The sequence below is a fragment of the Bombina bombina genome, chromosome 5 (genome assembly GCF_027579735.1).
Source record: "Bombina bombina isolate aBomBom1 chromosome 5, aBomBom1.pri, whole genome shotgun sequence".
In the NCBI taxonomy this organism is placed as follows: Eukaryota; Metazoa; Chordata; class Amphibia; order Anura; family Bombinatoridae; genus Bombina; species Bombina bombina.
In genome coordinates, this window is record NC_069503.1 from 611,927,252 (window position 1) to 611,945,360 (window position 18,109).

The following is an 18,109-nucleotide window of genomic DNA, read 5'->3' on the forward strand; positions in this document are numbered from 1 at the left end:
AAACTCAACCTGAAAGCATTTGTGAGTTAAAATGTAGCCTTGATTTTTTTTTTATATATATTATCCTCATTCCCTCACTGTAAAGCAATTTCCAAAATTAATTTGTATCCTATCCAAAGGTATTGATATAGAGATTGCTTTACGCTTTACAGGAGCACAATGCGAGCTGAACAAGCCTGTCTATTACTTTGTAAGTTTTAGAACGCAACCTATCACCTTTAAAGGGACATTAAACACTTTGAGATAGTACTATAAAATAATAAATCGTATATATATATATATATATATATATATATATATAAAACTCTGCAATATACTTTCATTATCTATTTGTCCCCTTTTCCTGTAATTCCATTCTGAAATTGTGAGCTTTCGTAGTACACTGTTAAATTCCACAAAGCCATTGGCTGCACACTCCAATTACCTATTTATAACAGTCCCTAATTGGCCACAGCAGAGAATGTAACCTAAGTTACAACATGGCAGCTCCCATTGTTTTATAGACACTAAAACTTTAAACTTATTTTGTCAATATTTAAACAGCTAATGAAACTTTAAAAAAATACATATACATTTTATTCTCAGACAACTCTTTTCTTTGAATGCATCATACTATCTAGCAATTATTTAGTGTTTAATGTCCTTTTAACACAGCTGAAGCTTTGGCAGTGTCACCATTTAATGCCCCCAAGTGTTTACAATAGTTATTGGAAAACTGTGAGTGGATTGGTTAATTTTGCATTCTTTTAAATTAAGAAGGTATTTTGAGGGATGTGCCTTTGCATTAAATAAATACTAAGGAATTAATAAAATAGGTTTTACAGTTTTAAGGATAAATTTACTGTTTTAATATCAATTATACAATTCATCTATGAGATATTATTACAATTCTGTTATCTTAAAATTGAGTTAAGATGTTGAAGGTGTTTTCTTTTTAATTTTATTGTTTTTATATAATAATAAAAAAATGCTTGTTTTATGTTTGTGAGATGGGTAACTGTTTACCACTAAAGGCATATTGTTTCTGCTTATCACAAAGTTAGAAAAAAGCCCTTTAAGGGGCACTGTAAACAACTTGTAAAATGTTTTGTATTACTAAGGATTCTTGCTAACTTTAAATATACCAATAAATGCATAATAAATAATTCCCAGTGCATCATGTGGCAGCCATTAACCAATCACAAAATGCATATACGTATATGCTGTAAATTCTTGCACATGCTCAGTAGCAGCTGGTGCCTCACAAAGTGTGTATATAAAAAAGATTGTGCACGTTTAGATAATGGAAATAAATTGGAAAATTGTGAAAGTGTAACTTTGACTTTAGTGTTCCTTTAAAGGTGGTTACATTACCTGAGACTTAATTCTGCAGAATGACTGGATTTGATCTGAGTACTCATATGAGCAGAAAACACATATACCACTAATGTGTTATCACTTTAGGCAACTAAAACTACCTGCTATCCTGCCGCAAACAACTTTTAAACATTGTCACTCAGCGTGTTATGTAGTCATTTTCCTCTTCTAATACAAACCACGTGCAGCTTCCACACTAAGTTCTAATAAGGCTGGAATTCCTGCAGTGCACTCAATAACTAAAGTCGAACAAGAGGCAGGACTTGTCAGGATTTAAAAGCGTTCAGCAAAACTCTTCAATTGCAGCTGGCACCCTATTCTATGGAAGGATATCAATTATAGATAGCGACTTGCTTTAGCAGGAAGCCTGCACTGTCACACACTAGATAGACAGCCATGGAGAATCGTGAATCCTGCTATTAACAGCGAGGGGTATAAGAAACCACAGAGTTGCTATAAATAAGATAGGGTGTCAGAATGGTTTAAAACACCTTGTCTGCTAGTTAAAGAATCATGAAAGCTTTACTATGTCAACAGTCTGAAGTTTTTTTTTTTAATTTGTATTTTTGTCCTTTTGAAGGTGCAATCTCTTGTAACAGACCTACTGAAGCTAATAAAAAAACTGTACTAAGTAAAACTAAGCTTAAAAGTAAATATGGCACTGTCTGATGATAGATATTAAGCTGGTTCTTTTTTACTTTGTGTAGAGTATTACTTTAAAGGGACATTAAAGGGATATAGAACAGGCTGTTTCATTGTTGTAATAAAAAAAGCACAAAGCAGTTAGTTATACCTAAAATAAATCACTGCAATATGTATTATTCATCTTTTAAAATGATTTTACCTTTTATTTATTTCTTTTTTTCATTTGTGCAGTCCTAACCCGCAAAGGGGTTAAACACACAGTAGAAATACAGCTCAGGACTCACAGAGCACTGCTGGTCCTGAGCAGACATCTGAGTGGTGTGACTAGCGCTACAGATTGAATCAGCACTGATTTCCGATTGCGGCTTGCAGTGCTTTTCAATTCCCAAGCAGTACTTCTACTGTGTATTTATCTCCTTGGCAGGGGGGTTAAACACACAGTATCCTAAGGTTCGATAGTCTTAAAATTACATGCTTTAATGGATTAGAGCATGTGATTATTTTTTTTTACAACGGCCCTTTAAGAAGATCTTGTTCATTGATTTTGGGCTCCATAGTCTAAATTGTTGAACAAAAAATATATAATGAAAAGGAAACTAATTATAAGTACAAAGTCCACCACATTGACTACATCATACTCTGATTTTAATTCACTCTAAGTGGAGAGATTGTAGCAGTGCCATGTTTCCAAGATCTTGTTCATTGATTTTGGGCTCCATAGTCTAAATTGTTGAACAAAAAATATATAATGAAAAGGAAACTAATTATAAGTACAAAGTCCACCACATTGACTACATCATACTCTGATTTTAATTCACTCTAAGTGGAGAGATTGTAGCAGTGCCATGTTTCCCAAGCAGTACTTCTACTGTGTATTTATCTCCTTGGCAGGGGGGTTAAACACACAGTATCCTAAGGTTCGATAGTCTTAAAATTACATGCTTTAATGGATTAGAGCATGTGATTATTTTTTTTTACAACGGCCCTTTAAGAAGATCTTGTTCATTGATTTTGGGCTCCATAGTCTAAATTGTTGAACAAAAAATATATAATGAAAAGGAAACTAATTATAAGTACAAAGTCCACCACATTGACTACATCATACTCTGATTTTAATTCACTCTAAGTGGAGAGATTGTAGCAGTGCCATGTTTCCAAGGAACCTCATTACTTTATATGAGAAACAGGACCTAACTAACAGGACCTAACACAGCTTAAAGCGCTACTTTTTTCTAAGGTGATGGCCCTTGCAATTTATAGTGGCCAGTATATTCTGTAGCCAATGGGTACTCCTATAGCAGTGATGGCTAAACGGCACGCCTGATGTTTCGGAACTAAATTCCCCATGATGCTCTCAACTAGCAGAGTACCTAAGCATCATGGGAAATGTAGTTTCAAAACATCTGGGATGCCAAGGTTAGCCATCACTGTCCTATGGGAACCCCAATCCTCCTTCAGGGAACACTATAATTATTTTAGACACAACACATGGTTAATAGTCACTAAAATATAATATATGGAACATGAAATGTTATAGCTCCAAACTTTTGTGCATGTTATGCTTCATCTTACATGTTGTTTACAGTAGTTTAAAATAAGTAAATAAACAGTTCTGACCCACTGAGAAACATAACAATAGGCGTCATTACATCACAGTGCAGCTGTCCCAAGCTCTTGCCAAACAAAATTTGGGACGCAGAACCAGTTTTTACAACAGGATGGAAAAAAAAAAAATTTGTTTTAATAAGTAACATGTTTACCAGATATGTTTTATATGAGAATTTATTATAAAATAAACTTAATAAAAAAAAATGAATTGTGAAAAATGAATTGAACATATTCCATATATTATACATGCATGGTTCATAGAACAGACACCCTCCATTTCAATTAAATTAAATTAGGTGTGCATAGGAAATGTTACAACACTGCTGGCATGCATTTTCCTGTTTTAATAATCAACGTAATGGAGGTTTTCATTTGGGAAATGTTGGTGTCGAAATGAACAGTTCTGGACTAATAATAAATTTCACATGGTTACAAATGTGAGGGCAATTTTCATTTTAAATCCCATGTTTAGTCCCTTAAAGGAACATGAAAGACAAAAATAAATTTTCATGGTTCAGATAGAGCATGCAAATGACTTATATTATCAAATTGACTTATCCTAGTATCCTTTGTTGCAAAGCTTATCTAGGAAGGTTTAGGAGCAGCACCAATGAGAGCTAGCTGGTTATTGGTGGCTACACATCTATGCCTCTTGTCACGGGCTCTTCAGATGTGTTCAGCTAGTAGAACAGCTGACAAACTATATGCGTAACCCTTTGCAGGTGATTAGTGAAAACAAATTCATAGATAAACTAAACAGACTTTTGTAGTCCAATTTTTTTAACACACAGTTCAATTGCACCTAAAAAAACATGAGATTACTATAAAAGTTACCTAGTTACCTCACAAGATACACACATTTAAAATAACAGATTTGACCACCTTTTCAAACTAACTGCTTTGGTCCTGTATATTTCCTATAGTATTTATATAGCGCCTTTCTCCCAGTGGGACTCAAAGCGCTTTTTCAGTGCTTGCTCTCGGAAGTAACCAAATCGACAGCTGAATAGTAATAGTTGTTATTATTACCCAATTTAATGGTACTCATTTTATTGACCTCAGAAGGATTTGCCGGGATTTGAACCTGTGACCTTGGATCTTTTAAACAGGCTTTTTTTGTAGTCAGGGCATTTACCAACTGAGCTACCTCACCAGCCTGTAAGTTCCGTGAATTAAAAAAAAACTATATTCAGAAGACGTAGAAAACCATATCACACTGTTATTTTAACACGGCTGCTGACCAACGGAAACTATGATTTCTCAATTATATAAATTGGGAAGGTTTATTCCATAATATTAGATGACTTACTTATATATCGCATGACATAACTTGACTACTTTGCATTTTTTGTCTAGAATATTCACCAACACTAACTGTACATGATCTTACATACCCACTAACTGAAATATAAAGAACTTGCATTGTATTTAAAATGAACTGCTCATAGAGGGCTTTTATAAAAAATAAAAAAAAATGTGTAACAGCCATTTCACTATTTTTGTTTTGTTTTAACAACATATATATATTTTTAACTAAATAATGCTTTAATTTTACACTATTTTGCCTTAGTATGATATGTTAATACATATTACAAAAAAGATAAACTATTTAAAAAAAAATTTGCATTGTTTTACAGTCAGGGATAAACTCATTTAAAATAAATAGTTTATCGTATCTCTACCTCCTTTAATTTGGACAGTTAGGGACAGATATAAATGAGCTCAGCTGTGTAGCATGTTGCAGGGTCTAGGTTCCCAAAGGATGAACTCCATCCTTGGCAGTACAATCACAACCATAAACATAGTTAAATTGCAGGAATTAGGAATTAGTAGACAACATAAATAATGCAAGTACATTCCAAAGTATTTTTTGAAACTATTCATAGCTGAACATTTAAAGTGATTGTAAAGTTTGGCAATTTAATCCACAGTATATAAAATTATTCATGAAAACAGGGCCACTTTTATTCATTAAAATATTTAAAGATGTTTTCTTCGTAAAATAATTACCATTTATTAATCATAAACATCAAGCCGTTCATCCGCCCGCATCTCATACTTGACTTTTGTCTTCGATGACAAATCCGTCTTCATCCAATCGTTGCCTGCTCCATGAGCTGTACACCAAAGAGTGCACGCAATGATTGGATGAAGCCGGATTTGTCATCAAAGACAAAAATAAAGTATGAGACATGGGAGGAGGAACGGAAAGATATTTATGATCAATAAGTGGTAATTATTTTACGAAGGAAGCGTCTTTAAATATTTTAATGAATGAAAGTGCCCCTGTTTTTATGAATAATTTTATATACTGTGGATTAAATTGCCAAACTTTACAATAACTTTAAGGAATGAAATTAACCTTTTAAAGCCGTTATTCCGTTCTATTCCGTCATAATTAGACTGGGCTTTAAAGCCGTTATGACGGAATAGAACGTCATAGCTAACGGCTGTCCTGAAGCCTTCTGTGCAGTCAGGACTTGATCGCGATCTTGGGGGCGTTCCTAGGGTTGTAGGGACGCCCCCCAGACGCGATCCAATAATTTAAATCTTGCGATCGTGTGCACGATCACGTGGTTTCAATTTGTCTACATCGGAACAGTTGTTCCGATGTAGGCACTTTAGCCCTGACACGAAAGGGTTAAACAAAATGCATCACTTAGAGAAAAGATACCTCAAGTACTTTATTTGTTTTTTAAAGAAAAGGTGACAATTTTTATTAATACAATAAGAAGGTATTACATTTGAAGTGGGTTTGGTGAGTTGAAAGTAGACACATTTTATAGAATGGATTGTTTGCTTGAGGTTACTATTAATTCATGTTACGCTTACTATTACTCAATAAATATCAAAGTGTGTGAGTAAAGAAATAATGTTTGTGGGCTTACGGGATCAGAGCCATTCCGCTCTCTGCAGAAGACTTTATTGAATTTTGCACTGAGCTTTAACTGACTGAACAGGTCAAGCACCATAGTTCGGGGCTGCTCTTTATTCTTTGAAACACATAAAGACCTCTCCTGCTTGCAGTGCTGCTGGCTAAGAAACTTGACTCAGCAAAGGGTCAAATAACTCGACCTCCAGCAGGAAGAGGTCACATAGATTTAAACCCCAGTTCCTGAATTCCATTAACTTACATGCACTAGCTGTTCCTGCGTGTCAAACTCTCGTGAGCAGCCTTCCCAATGGCAGTTTGTCTCATAGATCACTTCAGGCTCTTGTTTGCTTTCATCTTTGTCCCCCTCCTCTTTCACTAGAGTCATTCCATCTGGCTGATCCTAAACATAAGAGTTAAAAGTTAGGCTGGGGGATGGGTTTGGAAGGAAAAGACAGCTAGACCTGCAAGAAGACTTAAAGGGAATTGCACTGTCACATTTTTAGCCCCTTTAAGTGGCGCGCTAATGTTTGCATGCGATCGATATTAGTTATTAGAATATTGCAGGCACGTTAATTTATGAGGTAAGTAAACGCGTTCGCTTGAGCACAATCGAATTTAACGTGCATCGGGTTAGCGCCGCCTTGCGTACAGGGTTAGAACTAAAATAAAAGTTGCACCAAACACAACATAAATACATTAAACTATACTGTTACAGTCATATCAACACTATCTCATAAAAATGGTTAAAAACATATACAGTATGCTATTTGGGAGTGTTATCATATTTAAAGGGACATTTTCACATATTTATAATCACACATATCTTTATTATTGTTTGATATTTACTACTCTTGCTTTCATATATAGAAATATTTTTAAAATAAAAAAATTAATTTTCCTGTATGTGAAGAACATGGAATGTGAACTATTAATATATCATTTTGGGTTAGCATACGAGCAATAAGTTTTAGGTTTATTTTCTGCGTTTTCAATTAAAGACTATAGGGAGAGTATCCGAGGTCCTGAAATAAGCACACGTCAGGTTTCACTCGCATGCAAAAGTTTTACTTTCAACTTGTAATAAGCTTGTTAACCGGCGCACGCAAAAAGATTACTTCTAGCGCTAAAAAACACTATTTCACAGCCCAAACTTTCACATTTTAACAGCACAAAATGCTTTTCAAGTAAAGAAACTTTTAAAATCTGATGATAAAAATGTTAATAGTAAAGCTAGAATATTACATAAAATGCAAAAATGGTTAATCACTTAAAGGAACAGTGTACTGTAATGTTTTCTCTCTTTTACCTTTATTTTGTCATTTTAAATAGCAGTTTTTGCTTTTGCCTGTTGAAACCTCCATCTATACTGAACATGTCAATATTGTAGTATTGGCTATAGAAAAGCTATGCAAACAAGAGACAACAGCAGAAATCAAACTCACAGTGGAGGTTGGAAGAGAGAGACCAGCCCATTTGAAATGGTGTGCCAGTAGCAGCTTTAAATACAATGAACTATTATCAGCTGCTTGCCTGAGTACAATGTCCCTTTAAATCTGACAATAATTTGCACTAAGAAAATTATAGCTGGAAAATATATATAATACAGGTACATAAATTATATACATGGAATTGTGATGGAGTCAAATGTCATAAACATTACTGCAACTCCTGTAAAAGTTTATTAAATTGAACTGGTACATTATGCAACATAATGTACCAGTTAAATTTAATAAACTTTTACAGGAGTTGCAGTAATGTTTATGACATTTGACTCCATCACAATTCCATGTAGTAGATTCTAGTCTTGTGACATATACTACCTTCCCAGTGGCTTTGGGGGGATTTTCTTGAGAAGTGTGCATAGTTTTCTTGCTCGCATATTTGTGTCAGTACTGTTATTTTGGGTCTCTCAATGATTGTGCCTTGAAAAATTTTTGATAAGCTATTAAAGAAAGCGTACTTGATTTTCAGAGTTTGCACAAGAGTGCCTTATATATTGTATAATATTACTTGCAAATCCTTACAGCTATGAATATGGGTGAAACAGGCAGAATTTTACCCATAATATTATTTTTTAATATTTTCTTGAAGTAATATAGATTTCAAAAGATACTATTGGGTCGATTTAGTCAATCAGCCCAAATTCATCTGTTTCTGCGCAAGCCTTCAGGCTCGCTGGAAACAGAAGTTAAGAAGCAGCGGTCTAACTCGCATGCTTCCTCTAAGGCTACAGACATCAATCCGCCCGATCGTGTACGATAGGGTTGATTGACACCCCTTGCAGGGGGCAGCATTGCACAAGCAGTTCACCAGAACTGCTTGTGCAATGTTAAATGCCGATAGCATTCAGTGATATCTGGCAGACATGATTCGCTATAGCAGATCATGTCCGCCAGACATTGATAAATTGGCCCCTAAAAGTCTTAGAGGGACATTCCAACAACACAAAAAAAAACAACTGCCATATTTTGTTAGAGCAGTTTTTTTTAAATACATTCTATCAATAACTTTAACATCTGCTAATCACAGTTGCGCACCCAGAAAGCTCTTGTCCTTCTCTAGATAACGTTAAGGCCAGAGATTGGAGCATATGCTTACCTGCCATTTAGACATCTGGAGCGGCAATGGAGTGCACTGGGTGCATGACTCCTAAGGGGTTAAACAAAGAGCAGATAATGTATTTAAAAAACAGCTGCTCCAACAAAACAGCAGTTTATTTTATTTTCACCAGAATGTCCCAAAATAAATTGGAAGGCTACTTATATACAATAATTTCCTGAGGAGCCTTTTTGTTAATCAAAGGGATTTATGGAGCAGATTAAAATGATTATGCTTTAAATAAAGTGATATTAACACATAGTAAAGAATTTAAGGTTTACAAGAGTTTTGAACATGACATGACCAACATGCACTGGGGTAAAAGACTACTCTCTGAACATCTGCCTGTATGCAATAGTAACTTACAGAATGAAAACGCGCTAAACGGAGGCGCAGAAAAGCCGGAGCATTTCAAAACTCTTAAGCGGAATACTAACTTGTTACCTGATATAGAAAATATAGTAACAATGGAAATGTACCAATTTAAAGTATAACACCTAGATTTGGAGTTTGGCGTTAGCCGTGAAAACCAGCGTTAGAGGCTCCTAACGCTGGTTTTAGGCTACCGCCGGTATTTGGAGTCACTCAAAATAGGGTCTAACGCTCACTTTTCAGCCGCAACTTTTCCATACCGCAGATCCCCTTACGTAAATTGCGTATCCGATCTTTTCAATGGGATTTTTCTAACTCCGGTATTTAGAGTCGTTTCTGAAGTGAGCGTTAGACATCTAACAACAAAACTCCAGCCGCAGGAAAAAAGTCAGTAGTTAAGAGCTTTCTAGGCTAACGCCGGTTTCTAAAGCTCTTAACTACTGTGCTCTAAAGTACACTAACACCCATAAACTACCTATGTACCCCTAAACCGAGGTCCCCCCACATCGCAGACACTCAAATAAATTTTTTTAACCCCTAATCTGCCGACCGCCACCTACGTTATCCTTATGTACCCCTAATCTGCTGCCCCTAACACCGCCGACCCCTGTATTATATTTATTAACCCCTAACCTGCCCCCCACAACGTCGCCTCCACCTACCTACACTTATTAACCCCTAATCTGCCGACCGCAAAGCGCCGCCACCTACGTTATCCTTATGTACCCCTAATCTGCTGCCTCTAACACCGCCGACCCCTATATTATATTTATTAACCCCTAATCTGCCCCCCTCAACGTCGCCTCCACCTGCCTACACTTATTAACCCCTAATCTGCCGACCGGACCTGAGCGCTACTATAATAAAGTTATTAACCCCTAATCCGCCTCACTAACCCTATAATAAATAGTATTAACCCCTAATCTGCCCTCCCTAACATCGCCGACACCTAAATTCAATTATTAACCCCTAATCTGCCGACCGGAGCTCACCGCTATTCTAATAAATGTATTAACCCCTAAAGCTAAGTCTAACCCTAACACTAACACCCCCCTAAGTTAAATATAATTTACATCTAACGAAATTAATTAAATCCTAATATAGCTACAATATAAATTATAATTATATTATAGCTATTTTAGGATTAATATTTATTTTACAGGTAACTTTGTATTTATTTTAACCAGGTACAATAGCTATTAAATAGTTAAGAACTATTTAATAGCTAAAATAGTTAAAATAATTACAAATTTACCTGTAAAAGAAATCCTAACCTAAGTTACAATTAAACCTAACACTAGACTATCAATAAATTAAATAAACTACCTACAATTACCTACAATTAACCTAACACTACACTATCAATAAATTAATTAAATACAATTGCTACAAATAAATACAATTAAATAAACTAGCTAAAGTACAAAAAATAAAAAAGAACTAAGTTACAAAAAATAAAAAAATATTTACAAACATAAGAAAAATATTACAACAATTTTAAACTAATTACACCTACTCTAAGTCCCCTAATAAAATAACAAAGCCCCCCAAAATAAAAAAATGCCCTACCCTATTCTAAATTACTAAAGTTCAAAGCTCTTTTACCTTACCAGCCCTGAACAGGGCCCTTTGCGGGGCATGCCCCAAGAAATACAGCTCTTTTGCCTGTAAAAAAAACATACAATACCCAAGCCCCCCAACATTACAACCCACCACCCACATACCCCTAATCTAACCCAAACCCCCCTTAAATAAACCTAACACTAAGCCCCTGAAGATCATCCTACCTTGTCTTCACCTCACCGGGTATCACACCGATCCGTCCAGAAGAGCTCCTCCGATGTCCTGATCCAAACCCAAGCGGGGGGCTGAAGAGGTCCATGATCCGGCTGAAGTCTTCATCCAAGCGGGGCAGAAGAGGTCTTCCATCCGATTGAAGTCTTCATCCAAGCGGCATCTATCCGGAGCGAAGCGGCAGCATCCTGTTCCGATCAGCCAATAGAATGCAAGCTCAATCTGATTGGCTGATTGGAATAGCCAATCGGATTGAACTTGATTCTGATTGGCTGATTCCATCAGCCAATCAGAATATTCCTACCTTAATTACGATTGGCTGATAGAATCCTATCAGCCAATCGGAATTCGAGGGACGCCATCTTGGATGACGTCATTTAAAGGAACCGTCATTTGTCGTTCAGTCGTCTGCCAGGATGGATGTTCTGCGGTGGAGGTCTTCAGGATGCTGCCGCTTCGCTCCGGATGGATGCCGCTTGGATGAAGACTTCAATCGGATGGAAGACCTCTTCTGCCCCGCTTGGATGAAGACTTCAGCCGGATCATGGACCTCTTCAGCCCCCCGCTTGGGCTTGGATCAGGACATCGGAGGAGCTCTTCTGGACGGATCGGTGTGATACCCGGTGAGGTGAAGACAAGGTAGGATGATCTTCAGGGGCTTAGTGTTAGGTTTATTTAAGGGGGGTTTGGGTTAGATTAGGGGTATGTGGGTGGTGGGTTGTAATGTTGGGGGGCTTGGGTATTGTATGTTTTTTTTACAGGCAAAAGAGCTCTATTTCTTGGGGCATGCCCCGCAAAGGGCCCTGTTCAGGGCTGGTAAGGTAAAAGAGCTTTGAACTTTAGTAATTTAGAATAGGGTAGGGCATTTTTTTATTTTGGGGGGCTTTGTTATTTTATTAGGGGGCTTAGAGTAGGTGTAATTAGTTTAAAATTGTTGTAATATTTTTCTTGTTTGTAAATATTTTTTTATTTTTTGTAACTTAGTTCTTTTTTATTTTTTGTACTTTAGCTAGTTTATTTAATTGTATTTATTTGTAGCAATTGTATTTAATTAATTTATTGATAGTGTAGTGTTAGGTTAATTGTAGGTAATTGTAGGTAGTTTATTTAATTAATTTATTGATAGTCTAGTGTTAGGTTTAATTGTAACTTAGGTTAGGATTTCTTTTACAGGTAAATTTGTAATTATTTTAACTATTTTAGCTATTAAATAGTTCTTAACTATTTAATAGCTATTGTACCTGGTTAAAATAAATACAAAGTTACCTGTAAAATAAATATTAATCCTAAAATAGCTATAATATAATTATAATTTATATTGTAGCTATATTAGGATTTATTTTACAGGTAAGTATTTAGCTTTCAATAGGAATAATTTATTTAATAAGAGTTAATTAATTTCGTTAGATTTAAATTATATTTAACTTAGGGGGGTGTTAGTGTTAGGGTTAGACTTAGCTTTAGGGGTTAATACATTTATTAGAGTAGCGGTGAGCTCCGGTCGGCAGATTAGGGGTTAATAATTGAAGTTAGGTGTCGGCGATGTTAGGGAGGGCAGATTAGGGGTTAATACTATTTATTATAGGGTTAGTGAGGCGGATTAGGGGTTAATAACTTTATTATAGTAGCGATCAGGTCCGCTCGGCAGATTAGGGGTTAATAAGTGTAGGCAGGTGGAGGCGACGTTGAGGGGGCAGATTAGGGGTTAATAAATATAATATAGGGGTCGGCGGTGTTAGGGGCAGCAGATTAGGGGTACATAAGGATAACGTAGGTGGCGGCGCTTTGCGGTCGGCAGATTAGGGGTTAATAAGTGTAGGCAGATGGAGGCGACGTTGAGGGGGGCAGATTAGGGGTTAATAAATATAATATAGGGGTCGGCGGTGTTAGGGGCAGCAGATTAGGGGTACATAGGGATAATGTAAGTAGCGGCGGTTTACGGAGCGGCAGATTAGGGGTTAAAAATAAAATGCAGGTGTCAGCGATAGCGGGGGCGGCAGATTAGGGGTTAATAAGTGTAAGGTTAGGGGTGTTTAGACTCGGGGTACATGTTAGAGTGTTAGGTGCAGACTTAGGAAGTGTTTCCCCATAGCAAACAATGGGGCTGCGTTAAGAGCTGAACGCGGCTTTTTTGCAGGTGTTAGGTTTTTTTTCAGCTCAAACAGCCCCATTGTTTCCTATGGGGGAATCGTGCACGAGCACGTTTTTGAGGCTGGCCGCTTGCGTAAGCAACTCTGGTATTGAGAGTTGAAGCTGCGTTAAAAATGCTCTACGCTCCTTTTTTGGAGCCTAACGCAGCCTTTATGTGGACTCTCAATACCAGAGTTAGTTTTTCGGGTCATTACCGACAAAACTCCAAATCTAGCCGTAAGCTTTTTAATTTGATTAAAAATATACACATTTCCCTCTGTAAAATGTATCTATTTTTGGAAGATCTTTCTGTTCAGTCTCTACTATTTAAAGTCCAATATTTAAATGATCAGATAATTTCCCTTCAGGGTGTTATGATAACTGACAAGCAGGTTACACAGCCCAAACTGCATTTGAGGGAAATATTCTATTGTTTGGGTAATATGGTCATTAGTAAACAATGAACAGAGCATACAGTTCAAAAACTGAAATATAAAGGCTACTTAAAGGGACACAAAACCCAACATTATTCTTTCATGATCCACACAGAGTGGCCGATTTATCCTGGCCCGAATGGGGCCAAATCGGCTTGATTGATACCCCCCACTAGCGGCCGATTGGCCGCGAATCTGCAGGGGGCGGCATTGCACAAGCAGTTCACCAGATGGTATTCTTAGTTGAAAGCTAAACCTAGGAGGTTCATATGCTAATTTCTTAGACCTTGAAGGCCGTCTCTAATCTAAATGCATTTTGATAGTTTATCACCACTAGAGGTCATTAGTTCACGTGTTTCATATAGATAACATTGAGCTCATGCATGTGAATTTACCATGGAGACTGCTCTGACTGGCTAAAATGCAAGTCTGTCAAAAGAACTGAAATAAGGGGGCAGTCTGCTGAGGCTTAGATACAAGGTAATTACAGAGGTAAAACGTGCATAATTATAATTGTGTTGGTTATGCAAAACTGGGGAATTGGTAATACACTTTTAAACAGATTTCCAATTTACTTCTATTATCAAATTTACAGTTTTGCTGTTATACTTTGTTGAAGAGCAGCAATATATTGCTGGGAGCTAGCTGAAAACATCCAAGTGATCCAATGACAAGAGACATATTAATGCAGTTGCCAATCAGCAGTTAGCTCCCAGTAATGCACTGCCACTTATGAGCCTACCTAGGTATTCTTTTTAATGAAGGATTCCAAGAGAATGACGCAAATTTGATAACAGAATTAAATTAGAAAGTTCATTCAAATTGCATGCTCTTTCTGCATTATGACAAAGAAATGATGGGTTTAATGTCCCTTTAAGTTGTATTAAAGGTAATAGGAATATTATTCTATGGTGAATATGAAAGAACAGCATTTAAAAATACTAAACAAAAATGTCCCTTAAAAAAAAAAATCTGTTTAAATTAAAACGAATAAAGCAGTATCAGTCATGTAATTAATTACAGGGAGTGCAGAATTATTAGGCAAGTTGTATTTTTGAGGATTAATTTTATTATTGAACAACAACCATGTTCTCAATGAACCCAAAAAACTCATTAATATCAAAGCTGAATAGTTTTGGAAGTAGTTTTTAGTTTGTTTTTAGTTATAGCTATTTTAGGGGGATATCTGTGTGTGCAGGTGACTATTACTGTGCATAATTATTAGGCAACTTAACAAAAAACAAATATATACCCATTTCAATTATTTATTTTTACCAGTGAAACCAATATAACATCTCAACATTCACAAATATACATTTCTGACATTCAAAAACAAAACAAAAACAAATCAGTGACCAATATAGCCACCTTTCTTTGCAAGGACACTCAAAAGCCTGCCATCCATGGATTCTGTCAGTGTTTTGATCTGTTCACCATCAACATTGCGTGCAGCAGCAACCACAGCCTCCCAGACACTGTTCAGAGAGGTGTACTGTTTTCCCTCCTTGTAAATCTCACATTTGATGATGGACCACAGGTTCTCAATGGGGTTCAGATCAGGTGAACAAGGAGGCCATGTCATTAGATTTTCTTCTTTTATACCCTTTCTTGCCAGCCACGCTGTGGAGTACTTGGACGCGTGTGATGGAGCATTGTCCTGCATGAAAATCATGTTTTTCTTGAAGGATGCAGACTTCTTCCTGTACCACTGCTTGAAGAAGGTGTCTTCCAGAAACTGGCAGTAGGACTGGGAGTTGAGCTTGACTCCATCCTCAACCCGAAAAGGCCCCACAAGCTCATCTTTGATGATACCAGCCCAAACCAGTACTCCACCTCCACCTTGCTGGCGTCTGAGTCGGACTGGAGCTCTCTGCCCTTTACCAATCCAGCCACGGGCCCATCCATCTGGCCCATCAAGACTCACTCTCATTTCATCAGTCCATAAAACCTTAGAAAAATCAGTCTTGAGATATTTCTTGGCCCAGTCTTGACGTTTCAGCTTGTGTGTCTTGTTCAGTGGTGGTCGTCTTTCAGCCTTTCTTACCTTGGCCATGTCTCTGAGTATTGCACACCTTGTGCTTTTGGGCACTCCAGTGATGTTGCAGCTCTGAAATATGGCCAAACTGGTGGCAAGTGGCATCTTGGCAGCTGCACGCTTGACTTTTCTCAGTTCATGGGCAGTTATTTTGCGCCTTGGTTTTTCCACACGCTTCTTGCGACCCTGTTGACTATTTTGAATGAAACGCTTGATTGTTCGATGATCACGCTTCAGAAGCTTTGCAATTTTAAGAGTGCTGCATCCCTCTGCAAGATATCTCACTATTTTTGACTTTTCTGAGCCTGTCAAGTCCTTCTTTTGACCCATTTTGCCAAAGGAAAGGAAGTTGCCTAATAATTATGCACACCTGATATAGGGTGTTGATGTCATTAGACCACACCCCTTCTCATTACAGAGATGCACATCACCTAATATGCTTAATTGGTAGTAGGCTTTCGAGCCTATACAGCTTGGAGTAAGACAACATGCATAAAGAGAATGATGTGGTCAAAATACTCATTTGCCTAATAATTCTGCACTCCCTGTATAATACTCACTGGCTGGTAAAGTGATTGTAAAGTTTAAACAATTAAAGATCAGTATCTAAAAATATAAAAACAGGGGCACTTTAATTCATTTTTGGGTCAGTAATGAATCTGGCTTCCTCCAATCGCTGCATGCCCCACGAGCTGGACGCCAATGGGGGCACGCAACGATTGGAGGAAGCTGGATTTGTCATAAAAAAATACAGAAGAAGATGAGGGCGGAGGATCAGCGGTCTGTTTACTGTAACAAAAATGTGTTGTTGTTTTTTAAAAATCGTGTTTGTAAAGTATAATGTATATTGCCCCTGTTTTTAATTGATTAAACTTTAAAATCACTTTAAGGAAAACTTCTATAGCTTTATTGATACAGAGGGATACTCCTATGCAAGTCTGGCTAGAATACGTTCGCTCACTCAGAACAGGAAAATGCAGTAAAAAACTTTTATAAAGTTTTGAGAAATATATAGTGTATCTTTACATAAAACACTATAAACAAAATGCCTGTAGTACATTAAAAATATAAGTAATATCTCAGAGAATAGTGCACAAAAGGTTAATGACTTTTTAACTAATAAAACTCGCATAAAGAAGATAAAAGATTGATGTAAAAAGGGCTGGATGCCGCTACCTGCATGCCCCCTGCACCTGGGCTTGGAAGTTCTTCTTCGGGTTTGATCTTGGAGCGCTTATTGTGCATTGGGTCCCCAGTGCTGCTGACTGCAGACTCGCTCGTGGGCTTGTTCTGCTAAACAGTGTGGAATAGAAAAGAAAAAAAAAACAGAAGATGCCCTTGATAAATATGCAGATCAACAAAAGGAAGACAAGCATCTGCTAGTTGGCATCCTTATGAAAAATTGAAGCATAAAAACTCAAGGGAAGTCTGCAATGTTATAGCCAATAAAAATGCTTATAAAATCATAAACATATACTAATCAAAGCATTTCTGTAGAAATGAAGGTGCACTAAATATGCATTATAGTTTTTTTTTTCAATAAAGGTATATTATGATGGTAAGATTGCTAGCAAATGTATTTTTACATTACTGACCCGAGCTGTGTTTCATTAAAACCCAACAAAGTATCCAAAAACATAAGTAAATTCCTGTGTCGGAGAAGCAATAATTGCAGCTTCTGATCGGGGAACAAATGGTGAGCAAATCAGGAGCTGCAGTCACACTTTTAACTTTAAAGAGACATCAAACTACAATAACAAAGAAGCTGTCTGGTTCCTTATACTGAAAATAAAAAGTGCCACATAAATGAATTTATCTCCAGGATGGTTCCTTTAACATAAGCAATGAACATTCACTAGCATCTGAATGCCCCTAGATCAGCTCCAAGAATGCGCAAAATGAGCCAATCTCGGACTTAAAGGGACAGTCTAGTCAAAATGAAAACTTTCATGATTCAGATAGGGAATGCAATTTTAAACAACTTTACAATTTACTTTTAACATCAAATTTACTCAGAAGCTAATTTCTTTAAGCCTTTGAAAGCAGCCTCTTATCCGAATGCATTTGACAGTTTTTCACAGCTAGAGGGCGTTATGTTGTCTATATGATAACGTGCACATTTTTTAATTTTCAATATGTGGGTCTCACCTCAAGGTTTTTGAAAGACAGAATAAGAGAACATCTGTTATCTATAGAGGCAGAAGTTCCCAAAACACCTGTGGCAAAACATTTTGCATTACATAATAGTGATTTGTCTTTTTT

General features: G+C 36.8%; 1 protein-coding gene across 5 annotated transcripts in view; it reads right to left on the reverse strand.

Annotated features, from left to right (window-relative positions):
* The window catches only part of GLI3 (GLI family zinc finger 3), a 404,554-nt gene that overhangs the window by 57,683 nt on the left and 328,762 nt on the right, over positions 1-18,109 (reverse strand). For 2 of the 5 annotated variants that reach the window (XM_053714568.1, XM_053714569.1), the window contains exons 9-11: positions 17,024-17,140; positions 9,083-9,133; positions 6,744-6,884 (exon numbers count right to left, since the gene is read on the reverse strand). In XM_053714568.1, coding sequence (XP_053570543.1) covers positions 6,744-6,884; positions 9,083-9,133; positions 17,024-17,140 — 309 coding nt within the window. The remainder of the gene's footprint in view (positions 1-6,743; positions 6,885-9,082; positions 9,134-17,023; positions 17,141-18,109) is intronic. The other 3 variants (XM_053714570.1, XM_053714572.1, XM_053714571.1) reach the window with 3 other exon arrangements.